Consider the following 20,674-nt stretch of genomic DNA (forward strand, 5'->3'; position numbering starts at 1 on the left):
TCCCAGGTAGCTGGGATTACAGGCACGCACCACCACACCCAGCTAATTTTCTGTGGTTTTTGTAGAGATGAGGTCCTCCTATGTTGCCGAGGCTGGTCTTAAACTGTTGGGCTCAAGTGATCCGCCCACCTTGGCCTCACCAAGTACTGGCATTACAGGCGTGAGTCACCGCACCTGGCCAAAACCCTCTCTTAATGGAACATACATCTCACATTCTGGAAATATCTATTAGCCCAGTGCATATTTCTTTCTTTCTCATGACTAACACTCTGTTTTTTTGGTTATTCACATACATAAACTGACTGATAATAAATCTAGGAATTTGTCACTTAAAAAATGCACATTTCAAACACAATCAGTAATCCTCAAAAAGTAGAAACATGTTTACATTTCTTTGGTGAAAGTGTAGGAACACAGGGACTAGGGAATCATTTTTTAAAAAGTATTTTCAGACAAATCATTTTCTGAGAGACTTAAAAAAAGAAACTGTCATTCATTTGAGGCACACCCTTTTGCTTCTATTCCATTTTTATCATACCAATCTCCCTTGCAAAATTGAGGTTATTCATAAATATTTTCCTTCCAAACTGTGAGAAATAAGATGTGAATTTGGCCCTTTGATAAAGTTAGGTTCAGGGACTGCTTATCATTGAAACAATGAGCACAAAAGCGATTCAGTCCGGGGACTTCTCACAAAACTCAGCAGGCCAGGCGGTGCTCACTCTTGTTCTCAGGCATTCCAGGGGAGTGGCAGAGGGACGGCCAGCACGAGACATTTTCAAGGTTCTTTTTCCCACCCTTTAGAATTGGTAAGTCTCCGATCATTTAGAAAAGGATTTGTTTTGCAAGAAACTAAAGTGTCCCCAAGAACTATGTTTACCCATAATAGGACTTGCTCTCTGTTTAACATAGCCAGATGGACACTGCTATTTGGCTCATGGTCATATCCCCACAGATTTGACCTCATTTAGAGGACACTATTAAAAGATTATCCTATTATTGAGAATTTCCATTGCATCAAATAGTAAATATTAGTAACATTCCTCTACAGGGAAAATGATGTAAGAAGAGGGCAAGACTGTGTTGACCTCAGGCAAATCACATGGATAGGTATGTGACAATTATGAAACTCAGTGCTGACTAATAAAGCCCAGCGGCACACAGAGTAAAGGTCCAGGAGCAGAGACTTTCCCAGTAGCTCTCAAAGGAAGTGTTCAGGTTCCACTGAAGCCATAGATGGAAGTCTTATTTGACTCTGTTGTCTTAGTACCGAGGTGGTTATTTTGAAAGAGGCTAAGGAGGAGAAAGTGCATGTAGCAGGATGGCAGGATGGGATGTGGGGATGATGGGATGATGGGATGTTGGGATGTTGGGATGATGAGATGTTGGGATGTTGGGATGATGGGATGTTGGGATGATGGGATGTTGGGATGTTGGGATGTTGGGATGATGGGATGTTGGGATGATGGGATGTTGGGATGATGGGATGTTGGGATGATGGGATGATGGGATGTTGGGATGTTGGGATGATGGGATGATGGGATGTTGGGATGTTGTGATGATGGGATGTTGGGATGATGGGATGTTGCGATGATGGGATGTTGGGATGTTGGGATGATGGCATGTTGGGATGATGGGATGTGGGGATGTTGGGACAATGGGATGTTGGGATGTTGGGACGATGGGATGTTGGGACGATGGGATGTTGGGATGATGGGATGATGGGATGATGGGATGATGGGATGTTGGGATGATGGGATGTTGGGATGATGGCATGTTGGGATGATGGGATGATGGGAATGGGAATGGGGTCATGAGGGGGCCAGCTCCATTTTCTTCTTTACATTTACAGAATGGGGAACATAAGGTTTCTTTCTTTTCCTTTTCCTTTTTTTTTCCACTTTGGAAGCCAAATGATGTTCATAGGAAATTTAAAACTGCACCGGAAGGCTGCAAGTGATTTGAGAATCAAGACCTTAAGAAACGATTTAATAATAACCTATCTTTTTGAATGTTGCTGGAAAAGGTACTTGAAAGAGCAATGAAGGAAGCAGATTCTAGTCAAAGAGGACTGGGAAGACACTGGGACCCAACAATTTGGTAAACTAGACAAAATTAAACTTTCAGTTCTGATTTTACTTGAACACACTTTAAAAACAATTGGTTAAATTTTGTTTTATAAAATAAATTACAGGCTGGGTGCAGTGGCTCACGCCTGTAATCCCAGCATTTTGGGAGGCTGAGGCAGGTGGATCACCTGAGGTCAGGAGTTCGAGACCAACCTGGCCAACATGGTGAAACTCCGTCCCCACTAAAAATACAAAAATTAGTCGGGTGTGGTGGTGAGTGCCTGTAGTCCCAGCTACTCGGGAGGCTGAGGCAGGAGAATTGCTTGAACCCAGGAGGCGAAGGTTGCAGTGAGCCAAGATCAGGCCACTGCACTCCAGCCTGGGTAACAGAGTGAGACTCTGTCTCAAAAAAAAAAAAAAAAAAAAAATTACAAAAGTAGTACATTATTAGTGAAAGAAAGTCGAGCAATACAAATGTATGTAAAATAAGAAAGGAAAAATCTCCTTCCTTCTTTGCCAGACAGGGACCAATACTGTTATAATCTATCTCTCTTTCAGGACTTTTATTTATGTATTTGAGACAGGGTCTTATTCAGTCACCCAGGCTGGAATACAGTGGCATGATCATAGCTCACTGTAACCTTGAACTCCTATGCTCAAGACATCCTGCTGCCTCACCCTCCTGAGTAGCTGAAACTACAGGTGTGCACCGTCATGCCTAGCTATTTTTTTTTTTTTTTTAAGAGATGGGGGTCTCACTCATTGCCCAGGCTGGTCGCAAACTCCTGGCCTTACGAATCCTCCCATCTCAGCAAAGTGCTATGATTGCAGTTGTGAGCCACTGTGCCTGGCCCTCTTTCAGAACTTTAAAAACACTATATATGCTATAAATGTGTTTTTGGGGTGGGGCTAATTATGTATGTTCTGCAATTTTTTTAACTTAATGTTTTTTGGACTTTTTTCTACTCTTTTTAAAAAATGTCTACTCTGGCTGGGCATGGTGGCTCATGCCTGTAATCACAGCACTTTGGGAGGCCCAGACGGGTGGATCACGAGGTCAGGAGATTGAGACCATCCTGGCTAACACGGTGAAACCACGTCACTACTAAAAATACAAAAAATAGCCGGGCGTGGTGGCGGGCGCCTGTAGTCCCAGCTACTCGGGAGGCTGAGGCAGGAGAATGGTGTGAACCCGGCAGGCGGGGCTTGCAGTGAGCCGAGATCGCGCCACCGCACTCCAGCCTGGGGGACAGAGCGAAACTCCAGCCTGGGGGACAAAGCGAGACTCCCTCTCAAAAAACAAACAAAAAAAAAAAAAGAAAAAATTTCCACTCTTTTTAAAGTGGGTATTTGTTATTTTAAACAAAGTGAAATGGAAAATTCTGTATCTGATGTATTTAAAATATTTTTTTTTGGCATGCTATACTTACCAACATGTTTTTTAAGTTGCTTCTAAATGATAACCATACTAGATAGTGGTCCACCTACCAGGATAAGATAGGATAGGTAAGAAGCTAAGAGACATGCTCCAGGTGAAAAAGCAGATTTCATCAGACTATGTTTAGTATAATTCCAATTATATAAAACGTATATATGTATGCACATTAAACAGTCTACGTTACAGACACCAGAGTGCTAATGGCTCTTATCCCAGGATGGCTGGAGTATAAATATTTTTTCCCGTTATGCTTTTTCTGTATTTTCAACAATGAACATTTATTACTTTTAAAATTAGTTTAAATTAATGTAATCTAAAAATCACAATGTATCTGATGAAAAAAGTTTGTGTCTAAAGGCTACAGAAAATAAATCCATCTGAGTTAGCTTCCACTCCATTCCAAAACCCCGGAGTAACAGAGAGGGAGTCAGGTCTTCTTTTATTTTCTTAAATTAATGAATTAGATTTAAGTTCCCTCATTATGAGAAGATAATCTTTAGCATCACTGAAAGAGTTAAGAAATGAGACAAAAATCAGGAGATCGTATTCCTTTATTACATATATGAAATATAAAAACAAATTAACAAAGCAATATATATATATATTTTTGCAAGTCCACAGGACTTCAGGGAAAAAAAGGTTCTGTATGTGAAATTATTCATATGGCACTGTGTTCCTGTTTTGTATATTCAAGTACTAAAAGAAACTATGTATAGTGGTCATGCATGGGTACAGAAGATGAATAATAATGAAAAACTGTGATTTGTTGACTATCACATACATTGTGTTAAAAAAACAGGTAAATATAATGACTATTACTGTTAAGAAAGACAAGGAGGAAAACTGTTTCAATGTTCAGGTTTAAATACTAAGCACAAAAATATAACAAATTCTGTGTCTACAATAATTTTTGAAGTGTACACAAGTGCATTGCAAATGAGCTCTTTAAAATTTAAAGTCCATTTCCCCTTTAGCCAAGCATATGTCTACATTTATGATTCCTTTCTCTTATTTTAAAGTCTCTTCCGGTTTAGTGTTTTTAAAAGTTTCATCATGGCTGTCATCTTGGAATCTAGCCTCCAGCTCGAAGCTGAGACTTCATGCATACATATTCTCCTTTCTGGTTGCATCTTCACCTAGTTTCTCCAAGTATTCAGAGTTAAATAGCACAACTTCTTTCATATGGTCACTTTTGTCCACATGTAGTGGCAACGCTGCTGCTTCAGTAGGCTGTCTCACACACCCTTTTCCTTCTTTCAACAGCAGTCTCCAAACGTTCACAACACAAGTGGTAGGTAGTAAAGTGCTTTATACAAGGAAATACTATATACACATGGAGAGGTTCCATTTAACACCTACAGACCAAAGTTCATGCATAACACAGAAAAGAAGGCTCTTTTTTTAAGAAACACCTTTTCTGATAGTAGGGTTGGGGATTCCTTAAAACCTCATTCATTACTTTAAGTATCATCAAACGTAAGTAACATAGCTGAAGCTGGAAGGCGTCCTTGTTAGAGGCACTGCCCTTAATGGATTACTGCTAAATATCATGCTCCTATTAAAATATTCTTAATAGTTAAGAATTTCAGAATCAGTCCCATAGAAAACAGATTATCAGTGTAGGGGTTTTCATTTCTCTTCATGAAAGAAAACTATATTTAAACATGGGTCCAGAAGAGATAAGTTAGATGAGACCCATGCATTCAAACATTTCTATATGTTTTGGCACTTTAAAAAATTCCAGTTTCCTGTCTGAGGTCTTCTTGCTCTAAAGTTTGTGTTTTGTACATAGACAAGTGCCATTATGTGCTATCCATCTTAATGCTACTTGCATTCTCTTTTTAAAATATCCATGACTTTTCTTCCAAGAGACGGTTTCCAGCGCTGGACAAAGCTTTTCATATTCACAATTAGTTTGCCTGTTCTTACATCCTCATGTCCTGCTACAAGGTATTCCAAACCTAAAAGAGAACAAAATTAGGGGCTATATAGTATCATACTCTGTTGAAGGGAGAGATGTGACTCCAGCAGGTTTTCTTTTGCATTTATTTTGAGACAAGTTCTTGCTCTGTTGCCCAGGCTGGAGTGTAGAGGCATAATCCTGGCTCACTGCAGCCTCAATCTCCTGGGTTTAGGTAATCCTCCTTCCTCAGCCTCCCAAGTAGTTGGTACTACAGGTGTGCGCCACCACTCCCAGCTAATTTTTTCATATTTTTTGTCGAGATGGAGTTTCATCATGTTGCCCAGGCTGGTCTCGAGCTCCTGAACTCAAGCCATCTGCCCACCTCGGCCTCCCAAAGTGCTGGGATTACAGGTATGAGCCACCACGCCTGCCTGGCTCCAGCAGTTTTGTATATTCAGGGTTGGAATAAGGGGTAAGAAACATTAATAGCTGCCGTTTAGTAAGCATTTACTATGCTTAGCGCATGTATGCTTTACATGTATGATCTCATTTAGCTTTGAAAATAACCCTGTGAGGTAGATATTTTTTTCTGTCTTGTTTTGCAAATGAGGAAACTGAGGCTCAGCAAGGCTAGGAAACTTGTTTGATACCTTTTTGTAAGTATAGCAGCACCTGGACTCAAACTCAGGTCATGCTGAGTCTAGAACCTTTCCTTTGTACTATACCTTGCTCTATGGCAAAGAACTGAGGGTTCTAAGGACACTTACCATACTGCCCTAGATCAGTATATCTTGGAGACTCACTGTGTATGGTAGTGTATATTAAGGAGGTTTTTTTGTTTTTGTTTTGTTTTGTTTTTGGATGGAGTCTTGCTGTGTTGCCCAGGCTGGAGTGCAGTGGTGCCGTCTTGGCTCATTGCAACCTCTGCCTCCTGGGTTTAAGCAATTCTTGTGCCTCGGCCTCCCAAGTAGCTGGGATTGCAGGCATGCACCACCATGCCCGGCTAATTTTTGTATTTTTAGTAGAGACAGGGTTTTACCATGTTGGCCGGGCTGGTCTCGAACTCCTGACCTCAGGTGATCTGCCTGCCTCGACCTCCCAAAGTGCTGGAATTATAGGCGTGAGGCACGGTGCCTAGCCTAAGGAGGATTTTTAGAAAAGTGAAACAAGCATTTGGGAAAACATATAGGAAAGAAGCTATGAATTATAGAAAATAACACATATTCCCTATATAAAGCCTATGTGTTTTTGGAATAGGATGTTTTTTGTCATACATTAAAAAAAAAAAAACTAAATAAATGATGAAACTTGCCTAGATCATGTGATGACCTTGTATTCAAAATTCCTTTCAAGCTTTAGATAACAAATGTTAGCTAATATATCCAAGAAATGAAAGGACAGTCTCATTACCTATAGATTATTAAAAAGAAATACAATAATTGCCCTCAGTTAATGTTTGTAATAATGTAGATTTTGGTATTTAGAAACAATTTTTAAAAATTATAGGATAGATAAAATAATTATGTTTATAAAATAAAAACTTTCCAATATGAAATAGAGACATACTTTTAAAAACTAAATGAAGTGAATGCTAGATGCTAAAATTCAACTGAAAATATCATTCATTGTTCATTTTTCACTGAAATGACTGAGAAAAAAACGTCATCCAAGTAGTAATGAACACCTGTAACAACCATACAGGCTTCTTGGAAAATGGCTTATTCCAGATTCAGGGTAGGAAGTTGAGCATGGGACATCTTATTGTGTTAAAAAACAAGAAAGCTTTCAAAGATTAATGTGTGTCTTTTTAAAAGGACACAGCAGCTAGCAGGAAGGGGTTATAACTTGTCAAAGTTGTGATAAGTTGAGCACCAAGAAACATAATAATTGTGTTTATGAAAACACATTAAATCCATAGAAATCCATAATTCCAAAATGACACTAAAAAATGAGAAAGCCAGAGAAAAATTAACTTGTCATCTTTAGAGGTAGCTGTTAAAACCATTTCTTACTCTGAAAATTAGAAATTAAAGGGAAAGAATGTAGCATTTATCCCGTCTTTACAATAAGAACTGTATTTCATGATAATCTAGTTACCCAGCTTGGGAGAGAAAGCCCTCTTACAGCAGAACGCCAGCTAACAAGAGAAGAGAATTCAAAAGAATTAGAAAAACATCATTTCTCAGACTCTAATGAAATTATTGATTCAGGAAAGGATTATCAATTGGCGATAAAGTCATTAAATGAATGGTTAATGGAAAGCTGGATGCTTGTAGAATGCTACATAATATCACACTCATTCTTTCCTATCTCTAAAGGTAAAACAAAACTTTGGCAATGGAGAGATCAGACTGCCTTCATTGGAATCCAAAGGTCAAGCTTAGAGACACTGATGGGAGGTTATCCAGGTACCATGTGCATTTGACATGATTCAACATGAAGCACACAATGATCTCTATAATGGATTGTAGCCAAAATGTTTGTCTTGAATCAATCAAGCCTTTCTTTAGAGATTACAGGAGATAGAAGAGATAGAGGAACAAGCTAAACACCACCATCAATGAACCATGTTGATGGTCAGATAATGGATAGGGCATCTGACCTGGTTTCCTCAACAAGTCATAAAAAAGAAACTGTGCTAGACTAAAAGAGACTTGAGGGACTGAAAAACTAGATATAATGTGTGATCCTGGATTGAATACTGGCAAGGACAAATCGGCTCTAGAGGACATTTTGGGATCAGTTGGGAAATAGAAACATGACCTGAGTATTAGATAATATGAAAATCAACTGAAATTGAAGGTAAAGCTTATTAACAGAATAATGCAGGCTACAGAATGGAGCATATACTATGATACCATTTTGGTTAAAAAATACAATACATACACACAGAGGAAGACTGGAAAGGATTTGCCTAAGCTCTTAACAGAGATGATCTCTGGGTTCCGTTCTTCCTTTTCCTTTCTTTTTTTTTTTTTTGACAGGGTCTCACTCTGTCACCCAGGCTGACGTGCAGTGGCACCATCTCAACTCTGTAGCCTCCATCTCCCTAGGCTCAGGTAATCCTCCCACCTATGCCTTCTGAGTAGCTGGGACAACAGGCTCATGCCACCATACCTGGCTAATTTTTGTATTTTCTGTTAGAGATGGGGTTTCACCATGTTGCCCAGGCTGCCCTCGAACTCCTAGGCTCAGGCGATCCACCCACCTCAACCTCCCAAAGTGCTGGGCTTATAGATGTGAGCCACAGCACCCTGCTAAAAGATTATTAAAAGAAACTCATCCTAAACCTTAAAAAAAAAAGCTATTATGGTGTTTTCAGAAAAAGAGAAAAAGGAAAATAATGACAGAGAGGTTTCAAACACTGGAGAGTACAATGTAAAATGAATGAAAAGGCATTTAAATTATAAAAGACAACCTTAACTTCTGCATGAAAAAGAATCTCAATATTTAAGTAACAGACTGGTTAAAAATATAATAGCCTTAAAATTGTTTGTATAATGTCTAAAATAATAAACTCCTCATTTAAAAATACAATAATCGATTTTTAAGAAACTTCAAAGTTAGGGCTGGATGCAGTGACTCTCGCCTGTAATCCCAGTGCTTTGGGAGGCCGAGGTGGGAGGACTGCTTGAGGCCAGGAGTTTGAGACCAGTTTGAGACCATAGCAAGACCCTGTCTACAAAAACACAAACAAAAATTAGCTGGGTTTGGTGGCACGTCTGTAGTCCTAGCTACTCAAGAGGCTGAGGCGGGAGGATTGCTTGAGCCTGGGAGGTCGAGGCTGCAGTGAGCAGTGATAGTACCACCACTCTAGCCTGGGCAACAGAGCAGAGAACCCTGTCTTTAAAAAAAGAAAAAAAAGAAATCAATCTCAGGGTTAAGTCTAGTATTTTTACGTGAATTTACTTTGAAACTACAAATAGAATAAACAGGAATTTACCATTAAAGTATAAAGATAAGTTAAATTGATAAAAACAATATTGAATAAAACCACAAATTATGAAGCAGCATCACACCAAAAACAAACATGCAAAACAATGTTCTTTTACACCTCTTATTAGCATTTATATTTTATTTTCCTAGCTCTAGGGTTTTGACATCTACTTTGCTACACATTTGAGAACACGAAGTTTATTTTGTATCCATAGAAAAAGAAAATACAATACTTTAGTGCTAGCTTTGGTGTTCTAAAATATATGACTGATGAATGAGTAAATGTATGCATGAATTAAGAATGAATGAATATGCAGGAATACCCAATAGGATTGTTTCTTTTCCAAAGTAGCCAAGGAAGCAGGTTGGCGTGTAAGGTTTCAATTTTCTTATCAGCTTTCTTTGGCCTTAGCTGTTGAACTTGTGGAAATGGAAAAACAAAGTAAAATGAAAGAGTGTCTGGTTTTGCTTTGGCAAGTTCCAGTCTTTTCTTCAAAGCAAGTAAACATGTTTTCAAGAATTCTTTGAATAATTGCGCTTATGTTTTCAATTGTGATGAACTCAGTTGATTCTTTGACTTGGCTTGGCAGAAACCTGATTAGGAAGTATAGTTCACTTCCTGGAGGGTGGCTCACATGGTCAAAGCTTTTGTTTTTAATGTCTCACTAAACTGGGCAGACTTTTTTTTTTCTTTTGCCAAGACAGTAGGAAAGCTCTTATAAGAGATGCCTCTGAGCACAAATCACTGGGAAATAGAACTTACATGAATTAGTTTTAGTTCCTGTATTCAAAGCCCAGGATTCTTATTACTTCAATTTGTTCTTTGGAATTTTATTTATGTATTTTTAATTTCTTTTGAGATAGGGTCTTGCTCTGTTTGCCCATGCTGGAGTACAGTGGCTCAATCATGGCTCACTGCAGCTTTGACCTCCCGGGCTCAAGTGATCCTCCTACCTCAGCCTTCCAAGTAGTTGGGACTACAGGAATGTGCCACCACACCCAGCTAATTTTTTAAAAATTTTTTTGTAGATACTGGGTCTCACTACGTTGCCCACACTGGTCTTGAACTCCTGGGCTCAAGCTATCCTCCCACCTTGGCCTCCTAAAGTGCTGAAATTACAGGCGTGAACCACCAGACCCAGTCTATTTATTTATTTATATAATTTAAAACATTATTTTTCACAGTTTCCTTATTAAAATCTAAATTAATTTAAATATATTATTGAAAGGGTAGAAAAGGATGTGAGAGATTGGTCAACACTTGGCCAAAATCAAAAGTTCTGTATCAGTGTTGAGTTTGTTTAGACTGAGGGGATATTTTATTGTTAGTTTATGCTCTCTTTCTCTTTCTCAGTTATCTGTTTCTCTCAAATTTATTAATCAAAGACCGAAAAAGACTTTTCTTTTTTTTTTTTTTTTTTTTTTTTTTTTGAGATGGAGTCTTGCTCTGTCACCCAGGCTAGGGTGCAGTGGCGCGATCTCAGCTCACTGCAACCTCTGCCTCCTGGGTTCAAGTGATTCTCCTGCCTCAGCCTCCTGGGTAGCTGGGACTATAGGCGCGTACCACCACAGTGGGCTAATTTTTGTATTTTTAGTAGAGATGGGGTTTCACTATGTTGGCCAGACTGGGCGCAAAAGACTTCTTATTAACATAACAATGGGTTTATATGGGGAAGGAATTAGACCAAGAACATAAATAATGCACCTGTTTCATCAGTGCCACTAAGACACAGATGACAATCACACAAGCAGGGAGAGGCAGAGGATTTTTTGAATTATGATTTGTTTTATTAGAACCTGCTAAGTATTATGTTACCATTATCTGGGTACTAATGGTAGGTATTGAAGATACTATGATCCAAAGCCTAAATCCCATCTTCAAATTTGATGAGGGAGACAGAGAAATAAGCAGCTTATAACTCAGGATAACCATGTGCTTGGGGCAAGAACCCCTGTGCTTATTTATTTGTCTTCACTTCTGCTATAACATTTAAAGGTGCAAATCAAATTTCTCTCCATTTCAAGTTGCTCTAGAATCCTACAGTTTTTGTTTTGTTTATTTCTGCTGTTTCTAATTTGAAACCAGAAATATCATTTCATGAAAAACAAGATGATGAGAACTTGAGAGCTGTTTTCTCTCCAGGAGAAACAGATGCTTTTCAAGCAATAGTCGAAATGAATTCAATATTATTTCCACAGATGGAATTTTGCATTTGAACTTCCTTGGGGAACAGGTTCTACTGTAATAGGACCTAGCTTTCAGATAAAGAGTAAGTGGCAGATAAATTCATGAAAGTGCTTTCTATGCAACTGGCACCTGGAACCAATCTGAGCCTCTTCTTTTAGGATAGAGAGTATTACATTTCTGGATTTTAAAATATTAAACTTTTATAGAGCACATGGAAGAGAAATAATTTTTCGATTTTGGATTTTCCGCAGGAGTCAGATGGGGAAAAGGAGAGATGTTCTTGCTGAGTTTGTTTATGTTGTGCTTCAGAGGATGTAAGACAAGTAGCAAATCAGCAAAGACAAGGTAGGTACTAAGGAAAGTCTAATACTCACCAGGATTGAGGATTGGACAAGTGCATCCTCTGTCTGTCCATGATTCTGGATATAATGTTCGCTTTCCTCGGAAAATCTTCAGTTTGGTAGATTTTAAGACCTTTTTAATCTTCACGTTGACCTCAACATGAGTACCTTTATCATGAGCTGATAAAATCTTTATTTTTAGCACTGTTAACAACACAGAAGTCAAAACACACAGAATTTCCTATTATCATTTGAAGTTTGAACAACACTGAAATATGCATTTCAGAATATAATGGAAAGGTGAATTGATGATGAGGATGTGAAAATTTGCTTTAAAAATCATTAGGCATTAACTTGGATAGAGTTAGAAGCCATTATTCTAAGGAAAGTAACTCAGGAATGGAAAACCAAACCTTATTATGTTCTCACTTGTAAGTGGGAGCTAAGACCTAAGAATGATATAACACTTAGTTTGGGGACTCGGGGAAGGGTGAGAGGGGGTGAGGGATAAAAGACTACACATTATACTGCTTGGATAAATCTCAGAAATCACCATTAAAGAACTTATCCATGCAACCAAAAACCACCTGTTCCCCCAAATCTATTGAAATAAAATAAAAATACTAAATTAAAAAAAATCACAGGCTCATTCAGTTTTGCACTGGCTTTATCTCATTTATCTGTATTAACTATATTCTTATTTGTTAGGCAATTTCAAATGTGACTCCCTCCAATATCATTATCCTAAGAGAATATCAACCATTTGCCTGTTGCAATTATAATCTTAAATACATTCAGCTACCACATCTAAATAGAGAGAGGAAACATAGGAAGTAGAATTATCCTGGCTTTTATTTAGGTTCTGACTATATTATGCTTTTGTGGCTGATTGTGTTTAATGTTATGATAGAGAGCAAAATGCTACTGCTAGAATACATTTTGCATATTCTAAAGAGATTAAATAATATGATTGACTACTTAATATTCTTCTCCTGGCATAAAATGCAAGCTGACTGGAGTTAGGGAAGCTGTCCCTTAATGGGTGTCCAACCTCTTGACTTCCCTGGGCCACACTGGACCACATATAAAGTACACTAACACTAATGATAGCTGATGAACTGAAAAAAAAAAGTCTGTGCATAATTTTTGTGATATCCGCCACCACAGATAAACCAAAAAGTCTTCACGTTCAAAGGGCTGGACACCCATGCATGACGATGGAGCTCCAGTATTCTGTATGACTCATGATTCTATTACGCCCTCCCATTGATGAAATTGATATGGCTGGGGATTAAGTAATGGAATAATTTGGGGTCAGAAAGAAAGTAAAGCTAAGAATCACTGAGCTACTCAGGAACACTAGGGAACATAGAGAAGTTCTTTTTATTTTTTTTGAGATGGAGTCTTGCTCTGTCATCCAGGCTGGAGTACAATGGTGCGATCTTGGCTCACTGCAACCTCCGCCTCCGAGGTTCAAGCAATTCTTCCTGCCTCAGCCTCCCGAGTAGCTGGGATTACAGGCCACCATGCCCGGCTAATTTTCATATATATATATTTTTTCACAGGGAAGTTCTTATCAGCTTATCCACATCTCCACGGAAGAGTGTGTGTAATGAGAGCACTCTATCTTGGCTGGTCTCATACTCTGCGAATACAGCGTCAGACAGCTATCTTTATGGAGTCATCACATTTTAGACTTCTAAGGGGTCTTAAAAGCTCACGTATTGTATACATGAGGAAGCAAGTTTTAAGAAATTAAGGCCAGGTGCAGTGGCTCACGCCTGTAATCCCAGCACTTTGGGAGGCTGAGGTGGGTAGATCACCTGAGGTCAGGAGTTTGAGACCAGCCTGGCCAACATACAGTGAAATCCTGTCTCTACTAAAAAATACAAAAAAAATTTAGCTGGGCGTGGTGGTGCATGCTTGTAGTCCCAGCGACTTGGGAAGCTGAGCCAGGAGAAATGCTTGAAACCGGGAGGCAGAGGTTGCAGTGAGTTCAGATCACGCCACTGTACTCCAGCCTGGGTGACAGAGCAAAACTCCATCTCTCAAAAATAAATAAATAAATAAATAAATAAAACAAATAAAGTGAACCGTTCAAGTTCACATAACTGGTTGGCTAGAGGTAGAGTTTGGGCTGGAACCCTGATGAGATAAATGCATGAAGGACAGGGAGCATAATGCCTGGCGTGTGGCTAACGCTCAGTAAATGTTCGCTATTATTATTCCACTAGACTTGTAAGCTCAAAGAGAGCAGGGACCTTGTCTGTCACTTCTATTGCTCAATAGATATTTGCTAAAGGAGTAAGCCAGTAAGTGCTTTTTTTTTTTTTTTTTCCTCTATTAAGCCAGGGAATGGGGAGGAGGAAACCAATTTTTTCCAGGTCTGTAGCAGTTTTGCACTTAATAAGACCAAGATGTTTCATTACATTAAGAGCGTTCAAATTCTTCTTAAGTAGAAAATTAATGCAGTTGTATTAAAAGATTGGTTATTTGTAAATTCAGAGAGCTACCAAGTTGATGTGATAAGGAAAACCAGTTGATATTTTCACTGAATGAACTTTGAACTAAATTATCATATTCTTTGCTCTTAATAGTCAATGCCATTCCCTCTAAACTGCCTTTCCTTTATTGAGAGCTGTACATTTCAAAAGTTTTCTTCTATTATTTAGCCAAGTTAGAAAGTAGAGAGGGAAGTGTGCATGTAATTTTAGATAAGATTCATGAGGTTTTTACCACTTATTTACTTTTTAAAATCTTACATGAGATTAGAGACAATGTTATCCAGAACCTAAATACTTGGTTTCATAAATCATGACTTAAAATTTTCTCCTCATTGTAGTGTATATTTCAGGCCATATATATTATAGACCAATAAAAAGTCTCAGGCTGGGTGTGGTGGCTCATGCCTGTCATCCCAGCACTTTGGGAGGCTGAGGCAGGCAGATCATTTGAGGTCAGAAGTCCAAAACCAGCCTGGCCAACATGGTGAAACCCCATCTCTGCTAAAAATACAAAAATTAGGCTAGGCACAGTGGCTCACGCCTGTAATCCCAGCACTTTGGGAGGCTGAGGCAGGCGGATCACGAGGTCAGGAGTTCGAGACCAGCCTGATCAAGATAGTAAAACCCTGGCTCTACTAAAAATACAAAAATTAGCCAGGTATGGTGGTACATGCCTGTAGTTCCAGCTACTTGGGAGGCTGAGGCAGGAGAATTGCTTGAACACGGGAGATGGAGGTTGCAATGAGGCAAGATTGCATCATTGCACTCCAGCCTAGGTGACACAGTGAGACTCCATCTCAAAAAAAAGAAAAAAAGAAAAAAAAATTAGCTGGGCGTGGTGGCATATGCTTGTAATCCCAGCTATTCAGGTGATTGAGGTATGAGAATCACTTGAACCCAGAAGGTGGAGGTTGTAGTGAGTCGATCGTGCCACTGCACTCTAGCCTGGGCAACAAAGTGAGACTCTGTCTTAAAAAAAAAAAAAAAAGTCTCAGACACTAGGCAAGAATGTGTTGGCAAGATATGATATCTTAATATATTTAATAGTAAATATAAAGCCATTTGAAGATAGTAACAGTCTTTACTTAGGCAGTGCCATTTTCCTTTTTGTACAGGATGTATTTTCCTGTTATTTGAAAGATAGGGGTGTCTAGAGTATACAGAGAGGGTGGGGAAGAGACCCAGGTGGACAGCTGGTCTCAGTGCCTCACAAATAAAACATCGTCTCCCTCCCCCTACCATTTACCGAGCATCGAATATGTGCTAGGTAATGTGCTGCATGCTTTTCAAACATCTCATTCCACGAGGAAGGTGGCACGATCCCTATTTTACAGATGAGGAAACAAGTTTGGAGAGGTTAAGTCTCCCACCCAATAAGCCAGAAATCAGACTCACATAGGTCTGAGTCCAAAGCCTGTGCTCTCAACCATAGTGAAACGCTGCCTTAAACTGATTTCTACTCAGTATTACTGCATGACAAACGAGCTCAAGAGTCACTGAAGTGGCTAGAAATGTCCCTTTTGGATGAATAAGGCAAGAAGTATCCACGAGAAAGGATTTCATATCATGATTTCTTCTTTCTGCTCTCTGCCTCTTTTTCTTATGGTCTAATGACTCTACCTTTGCTCTACAAGCATCCTGTCCTCCCTGGGACATCCAGCACCATCTACATCGGGAAAATCTAGCTCAAGACCAGAACACTGTGTTTAGTGTTATTATGTAAGACTAATGCTTTGTGCTTTCATTTATACACAATGTCATCAGTCAGGCCTCCCATTTTCTTAAAAATTCTCTGAACTTAGTGTGAATAGGTTCTCAGAAGCATTTAAGGATTTCAGACTCACCATATGAATATTTCATTCCACAGAATGCCTTGGCATTTCCTAATATCTGTTCCTTACATTCGCATTTACCTACGGAAAGTAAATTAAAAATGGTGTTGGTTATTAGAAAAACAAAGAAAGAAAAAATAAGAGATCAGCAAGTGCATCCAGATAACACATCCCTTAAGCCTTGAGTGATACATACAACGTAATCTGTAAGTACCGAGGAACCACGAAAGTCATTCAAAAGAAATAGAGTCTCTTTCTAAATTAGTTATCTTCCATTAAAGTATTCATCCAAGAGAAATACAGAAGGTAGAAACAGTGATATATTTCAATGCTTGTAATTGATGTTGTGATACATACAGTCTAGTATTAATATTCCATGCTAATAGAAAGGAAAAACTGAATGGAAAACAATTGTCTTTCTGCAGTTAATGTTCACCACAACAAAAGTGAAATTAAATAAACTGATTGGGCAGTCCCTTGAAGGTAATGTCGCCCAATTTTTTTGTTGTTATCCATTTTAAAAGTATTTATTGAGCACCTTTGGTATGCAAGGCATGGTGCTTCACACTGCAGCACCATAAAGATAAGCAAGATACAATTCTTGCCTTAAGGCTTGCAATTCAGTAAGGTGAAGAAACCAAGTGTATAAAAAGTGATAAAGTGAGAAGTTGTCTGGGAGAAGTACAATATACTTGGGTGGAAGAGTCAAATATGTCTGGGAAGATGGGAAAAACTTCTTGGATCAAGAAGGATTTAAAAGGGACTTTGAAGAATAAGTAGAATATTTTCTCCCAATAGTTTAGTTTAAATTATATATTGCCACTATTACATGTGAGAGATTTGCCAGGCCTTGTGGAAGACTTTCAAAATGCCTTTGTGCATAGTTTATTTTACGTATGTATGTATGTATATATTTATTTATTTATCCATCGAGATGGAGTCTCGTTCTGTCACCCAAGCTGGAGTGCAGTGGCACAATCTCAGCTCATTGCAACCTCTGTCTCCCAGGTTCAAGCAATTCTCCTGTCTCAGCTTCTGGAGTAGCTGGGACTACAGGTGCACACCACCATACCTGGCTAATTTTTATATTTTTAGTAGAGATGGGGTTTCACCATATTGGTCAGGCTGGTCTCGAACTCCTGACCTCAGATGATCCACTTGCCTCAGCCTCCGAAAGTGCTGGGATTATAGGTGTGAGCCATCGCACCTGGCCTGTACATAGTTTATATGTAGCAGGGGACCTCAAACCCCTGGCCGTGGACTGGTACTGGTTTGTGGCCTGTTAGGAACCAGGTGACACAGTAGGAGGTGAGCAGCTGGAGCGTGAGCTGATTTTCATTTGTATTTACAGCCACTTCCCATCACTCAAATTACCGCCTGAGCTCCGCCTCCTGTTAGATCAGCAGCGGCATTAGATGCTCATAAAAGTGGCCACCCTACTGTGAACTGTGCATATGAGGGCTCTAGGTTGTGCTCTCCTTATGAGAATCTAATGCCTGATGGTCTGAGGTGGAACAGCTTCATCCTGAAACCATTCCCCTGCCCCTGCCATCCATGGAAAAATTGTCTTCCATGAAACCGCTCCCTGGTGCCCAAAAGGTTGGGGACCACAGATATATAGCATTCTCATACTCATTTATACATTCATTTCTTCTCTAGACTGTGTCCCTTCAAGACAATGGCTATATCTTATCAACTTTACATTTCTGGAGCCTAGCACGGATAGGATTTTCACTCACTGATTTAACAATTAGATATACTTTTTCCCCTTTCCTCTCTCCTCCTGCCCTCATGCACTGCATTTCAAAGGCATTGAGTGGTCATAACAGCAGCTAGTGCTTACTGAGGAGCACTTACTGTATATCAGGCGGTTTTAAGCATTTTACATTAATTTACTCATTTAATATTCTCATAGGTAGAAATCTGGTAGGATTATAGAGATAAAAGGGTGAGCAGCCAGGTGTGGTGACTCATGCTTGTAATCCCAGCACTCTGGGAGGTCGATATGGGTGGACTGCTTGAGCCCAGGAGTCTAAGACCAGACTAGGTAACGTAGTAAGACATTGTCTCTATAATAAAGATTAAAAATTGTCGAGCACGCAGGCGCAGTGGTCGGGTTGCGGGGGCGGGGGGAGGGAGCGAAGGGAAGGGGGGCAGGGGGCGGGCTGTGACTCTGGAATCTGTGAACCCCAGCCGGCACCTCCTCCCAAGCCCGCCGCCATGGCCGCCTACAAACTGGTGCTGATCCAGCATGGCGAGAGCGCATGGAACCTGGAGATCCACTTCAGCAGCTGGTACGACTCCGACCTGAACCCGGCGGGCCACCAGGAGGTGAAGCGCAGGCGGGCAGGCGCTGCTAGATGTTGGCTATGAGTTTGACATCTGCTTCACCTCAGTGCAGAAGAATGCGACCCGGACCCTCTGGACAGTGCTAGATGCCATTGATCAGATGTGGCCCACCTGTAATGAGGACTTGGCGCCTCAGTGAGAGGCACTATGGGGGTCTGACCGATCTCAGTAAAGCAGAAACTGCTGCAAAGCATGGTGAGGCCCAGGTGAAGATCTGGAGGTGCTCCTATGATGTCCCACCACCTCTGTTGGAGCCTGACCATCCTTTCTACAGCAACATCAGTAAGGATCGCAGGTATGCAGACCTCACAGATGATCAGCCATCCTCCTGTGAGAGTCTGAAGGACACTATTGCCAGAGCTCTGTCCTTTTGGAATAAAGAAATAGTTCCCAGATGAAGGAAGGGAAACGGGTACTGATTGCAGCCCATGGCAACAGCCTCCGGGGCATTGTCAAGCATCTGGAAGGTCTCTCTGAAGAGGCTATCATGGAGCTGAACCTGCTGACTGGTATTCCCATTGTCTGTGAATTAGACAAGAGCTCGAAGCCCATCAGGTGCATGCAGTTCCTGGGGGATGAAGGGACCCTGCATAAAGCCATGGAAGCTGTGGCTGCCGAGGGCAAGGCCAAGAAGTGAAGGCTGGCGGGCAGTCTACTGTCCCCAGGAGTACCGTCCTTGCCCGGCATGTCCCTCTGCCCCTCCTTTCTGCACACGCCACACTGACCACATCTGTAGGCATCTTGAGCTGTAGCTGCAGATGGGGACCAGTGGCTCCCATTTTCGTTTTAGCCATTTTTGTCTTCTGCACCCACTCCCTTCATACATTCTAGTCAGAATAGCACTTCTAGGGCACAGGTTCTCTGTCCAAGCTGTGGAAAAGCTCCCCGTGTCCAAGAGAGTTTAAAGGTAGTGACTTTGGTTTTTGCGACTGCTTTGTTTACTAAGAACTTGTGGGTCAGGAACCATGCTAAGCCATGACCAGTGAGGAGAAGCAAGAGAGCCTGTCTGTCCCCAAGAGCCAGTCCTCTGCTCTTCTGTAGTCAGGCCACTCCCTGGGGGCTCTAGTCATTCCAGTGGAAGATGAATGTAACCTGCATGGTGATGTGACAGCTGTTTCCTCCCTGACCCCAGAGGATCTGGCTCTAGAAGGTTGGGATCAATCCTGAATTTAGTTTAGGTGTTGCATTTACTTTTATAAAAAAAGTATAGTATATGTAAATAATACAAAACCATAACCCTTCTGGGATCTCTCGTGGCAGTTGAAATAGTCCCACATGTGGTCATCAGAAAATAAGCCATTCCTCATACTAATATGGGATAAGCTCCTTGACCTCGGAGGAGTAGGAGTGCTTCCTGCTGTGTGTTTTAGAATCCCTCTGCTGCCTTGTTTCATGGCAGTGAAATCCTCTTGGTCCTGTCCAAGTGTGTCTTTCACTGACTGATTTCTGAATCATGTTCTAGTTGCTCGGCCACATGGGTCCAGTGTTCATTTGAGCATAACTGTACTAAATCCTTTCTCCAGGAATGAGTATAATAAAGGAGTTATGTGCAATTAAAAAAATTATTAGCCTGGTGTGGTAGTATGTGCCTGTAGTCCCAGCTACTCGTGGAGGGGAGCATTGGTGGCACTGAGGTCGGAGGATTGCTTGAGCCCAGGAGGTCAAGGCTGCAGTAAGCCATGATGGCGCCACTGCACTCCAGCCTGGGCAACAAAGTGAGACTCTGCCAAAAAAAAAGAAAAAAGAAAAGAAATTGTAGTAACCTAAGTGAACAGCCTATGGCCTTTGATAATTCCACAAAGCAGAAGAGTACAGTAACTACTGTGCTATAAAACCTAATGGAACTCCAAATGGCATATACTGTTCCTCAACGTAATGCTCTTCTCTTTAACCCTTCAGCCTAGAAGAGCAGACATAGGTCTATTGTTTGATGACCTTTCTTTGGCTGCTTTCCAATACTTCTTTTTCATATGCTTAGAGCTCAAACAATATTTGTTGATCAGGCTTCAGCCCAGATGTTTTCTTAAAAGAAATCTGGAAGGGAAGAAAAGCTTGTTTAGTTATACTAGGTTATTAGGACATTAAAGAAAAAAAGAGAGCATTGTTTACAGTTC

General features: G+C 40.4%; 1 protein-coding gene and 1 pseudogene across 5 annotated transcripts in view; one reads left to right on the plus strand and one right to left on the minus strand.

Moving 5' to 3' along the window:
- Nucleotides 1-4,040: 4,040 nt before the first annotated feature.
- NTN4 (netrin 4) overlaps nucleotides 4,041-20,674 on the minus strand; it is a 132,120-nt gene continuing 115,486 nt past the window's right edge. For 3 of the 5 annotated variants that reach the window (XM_055238752.2, XM_055238749.2, XM_055238751.2), the window contains exons 8-10: nucleotides 16,224-16,292; nucleotides 11,909-12,079; nucleotides 4,041-5,468 (exon numbers count right to left, since the gene is read on the minus strand). In XM_055238752.2, coding sequence (XP_055094727.1) covers nucleotides 5,332-5,468; nucleotides 11,909-12,079; nucleotides 16,224-16,292 — 377 coding nt within the window. In that variant the 3' untranslated portion in view covers nucleotides 4,041-5,331. The remainder of the gene's footprint in view (nucleotides 5,469-11,908; nucleotides 12,080-16,223; nucleotides 16,293-20,674) is intronic. The other 2 variants (XM_063614268.1, XM_055238750.2) reach the window with 1 other exon arrangement.
- On the plus strand, nucleotides 18,393-19,534 carry LOC129460637 (phosphoglycerate mutase 1-like; annotated as a pseudogene).

Source organism: Symphalangus syndactylus, chromosome 13 (assembly GCF_028878055.3).
Source record: "Symphalangus syndactylus isolate Jambi chromosome 13, NHGRI_mSymSyn1-v2.1_pri, whole genome shotgun sequence".
NCBI classification, from domain to species: domain Eukaryota; kingdom Metazoa; phylum Chordata; class Mammalia; order Primates; family Hylobatidae; genus Symphalangus; species Symphalangus syndactylus.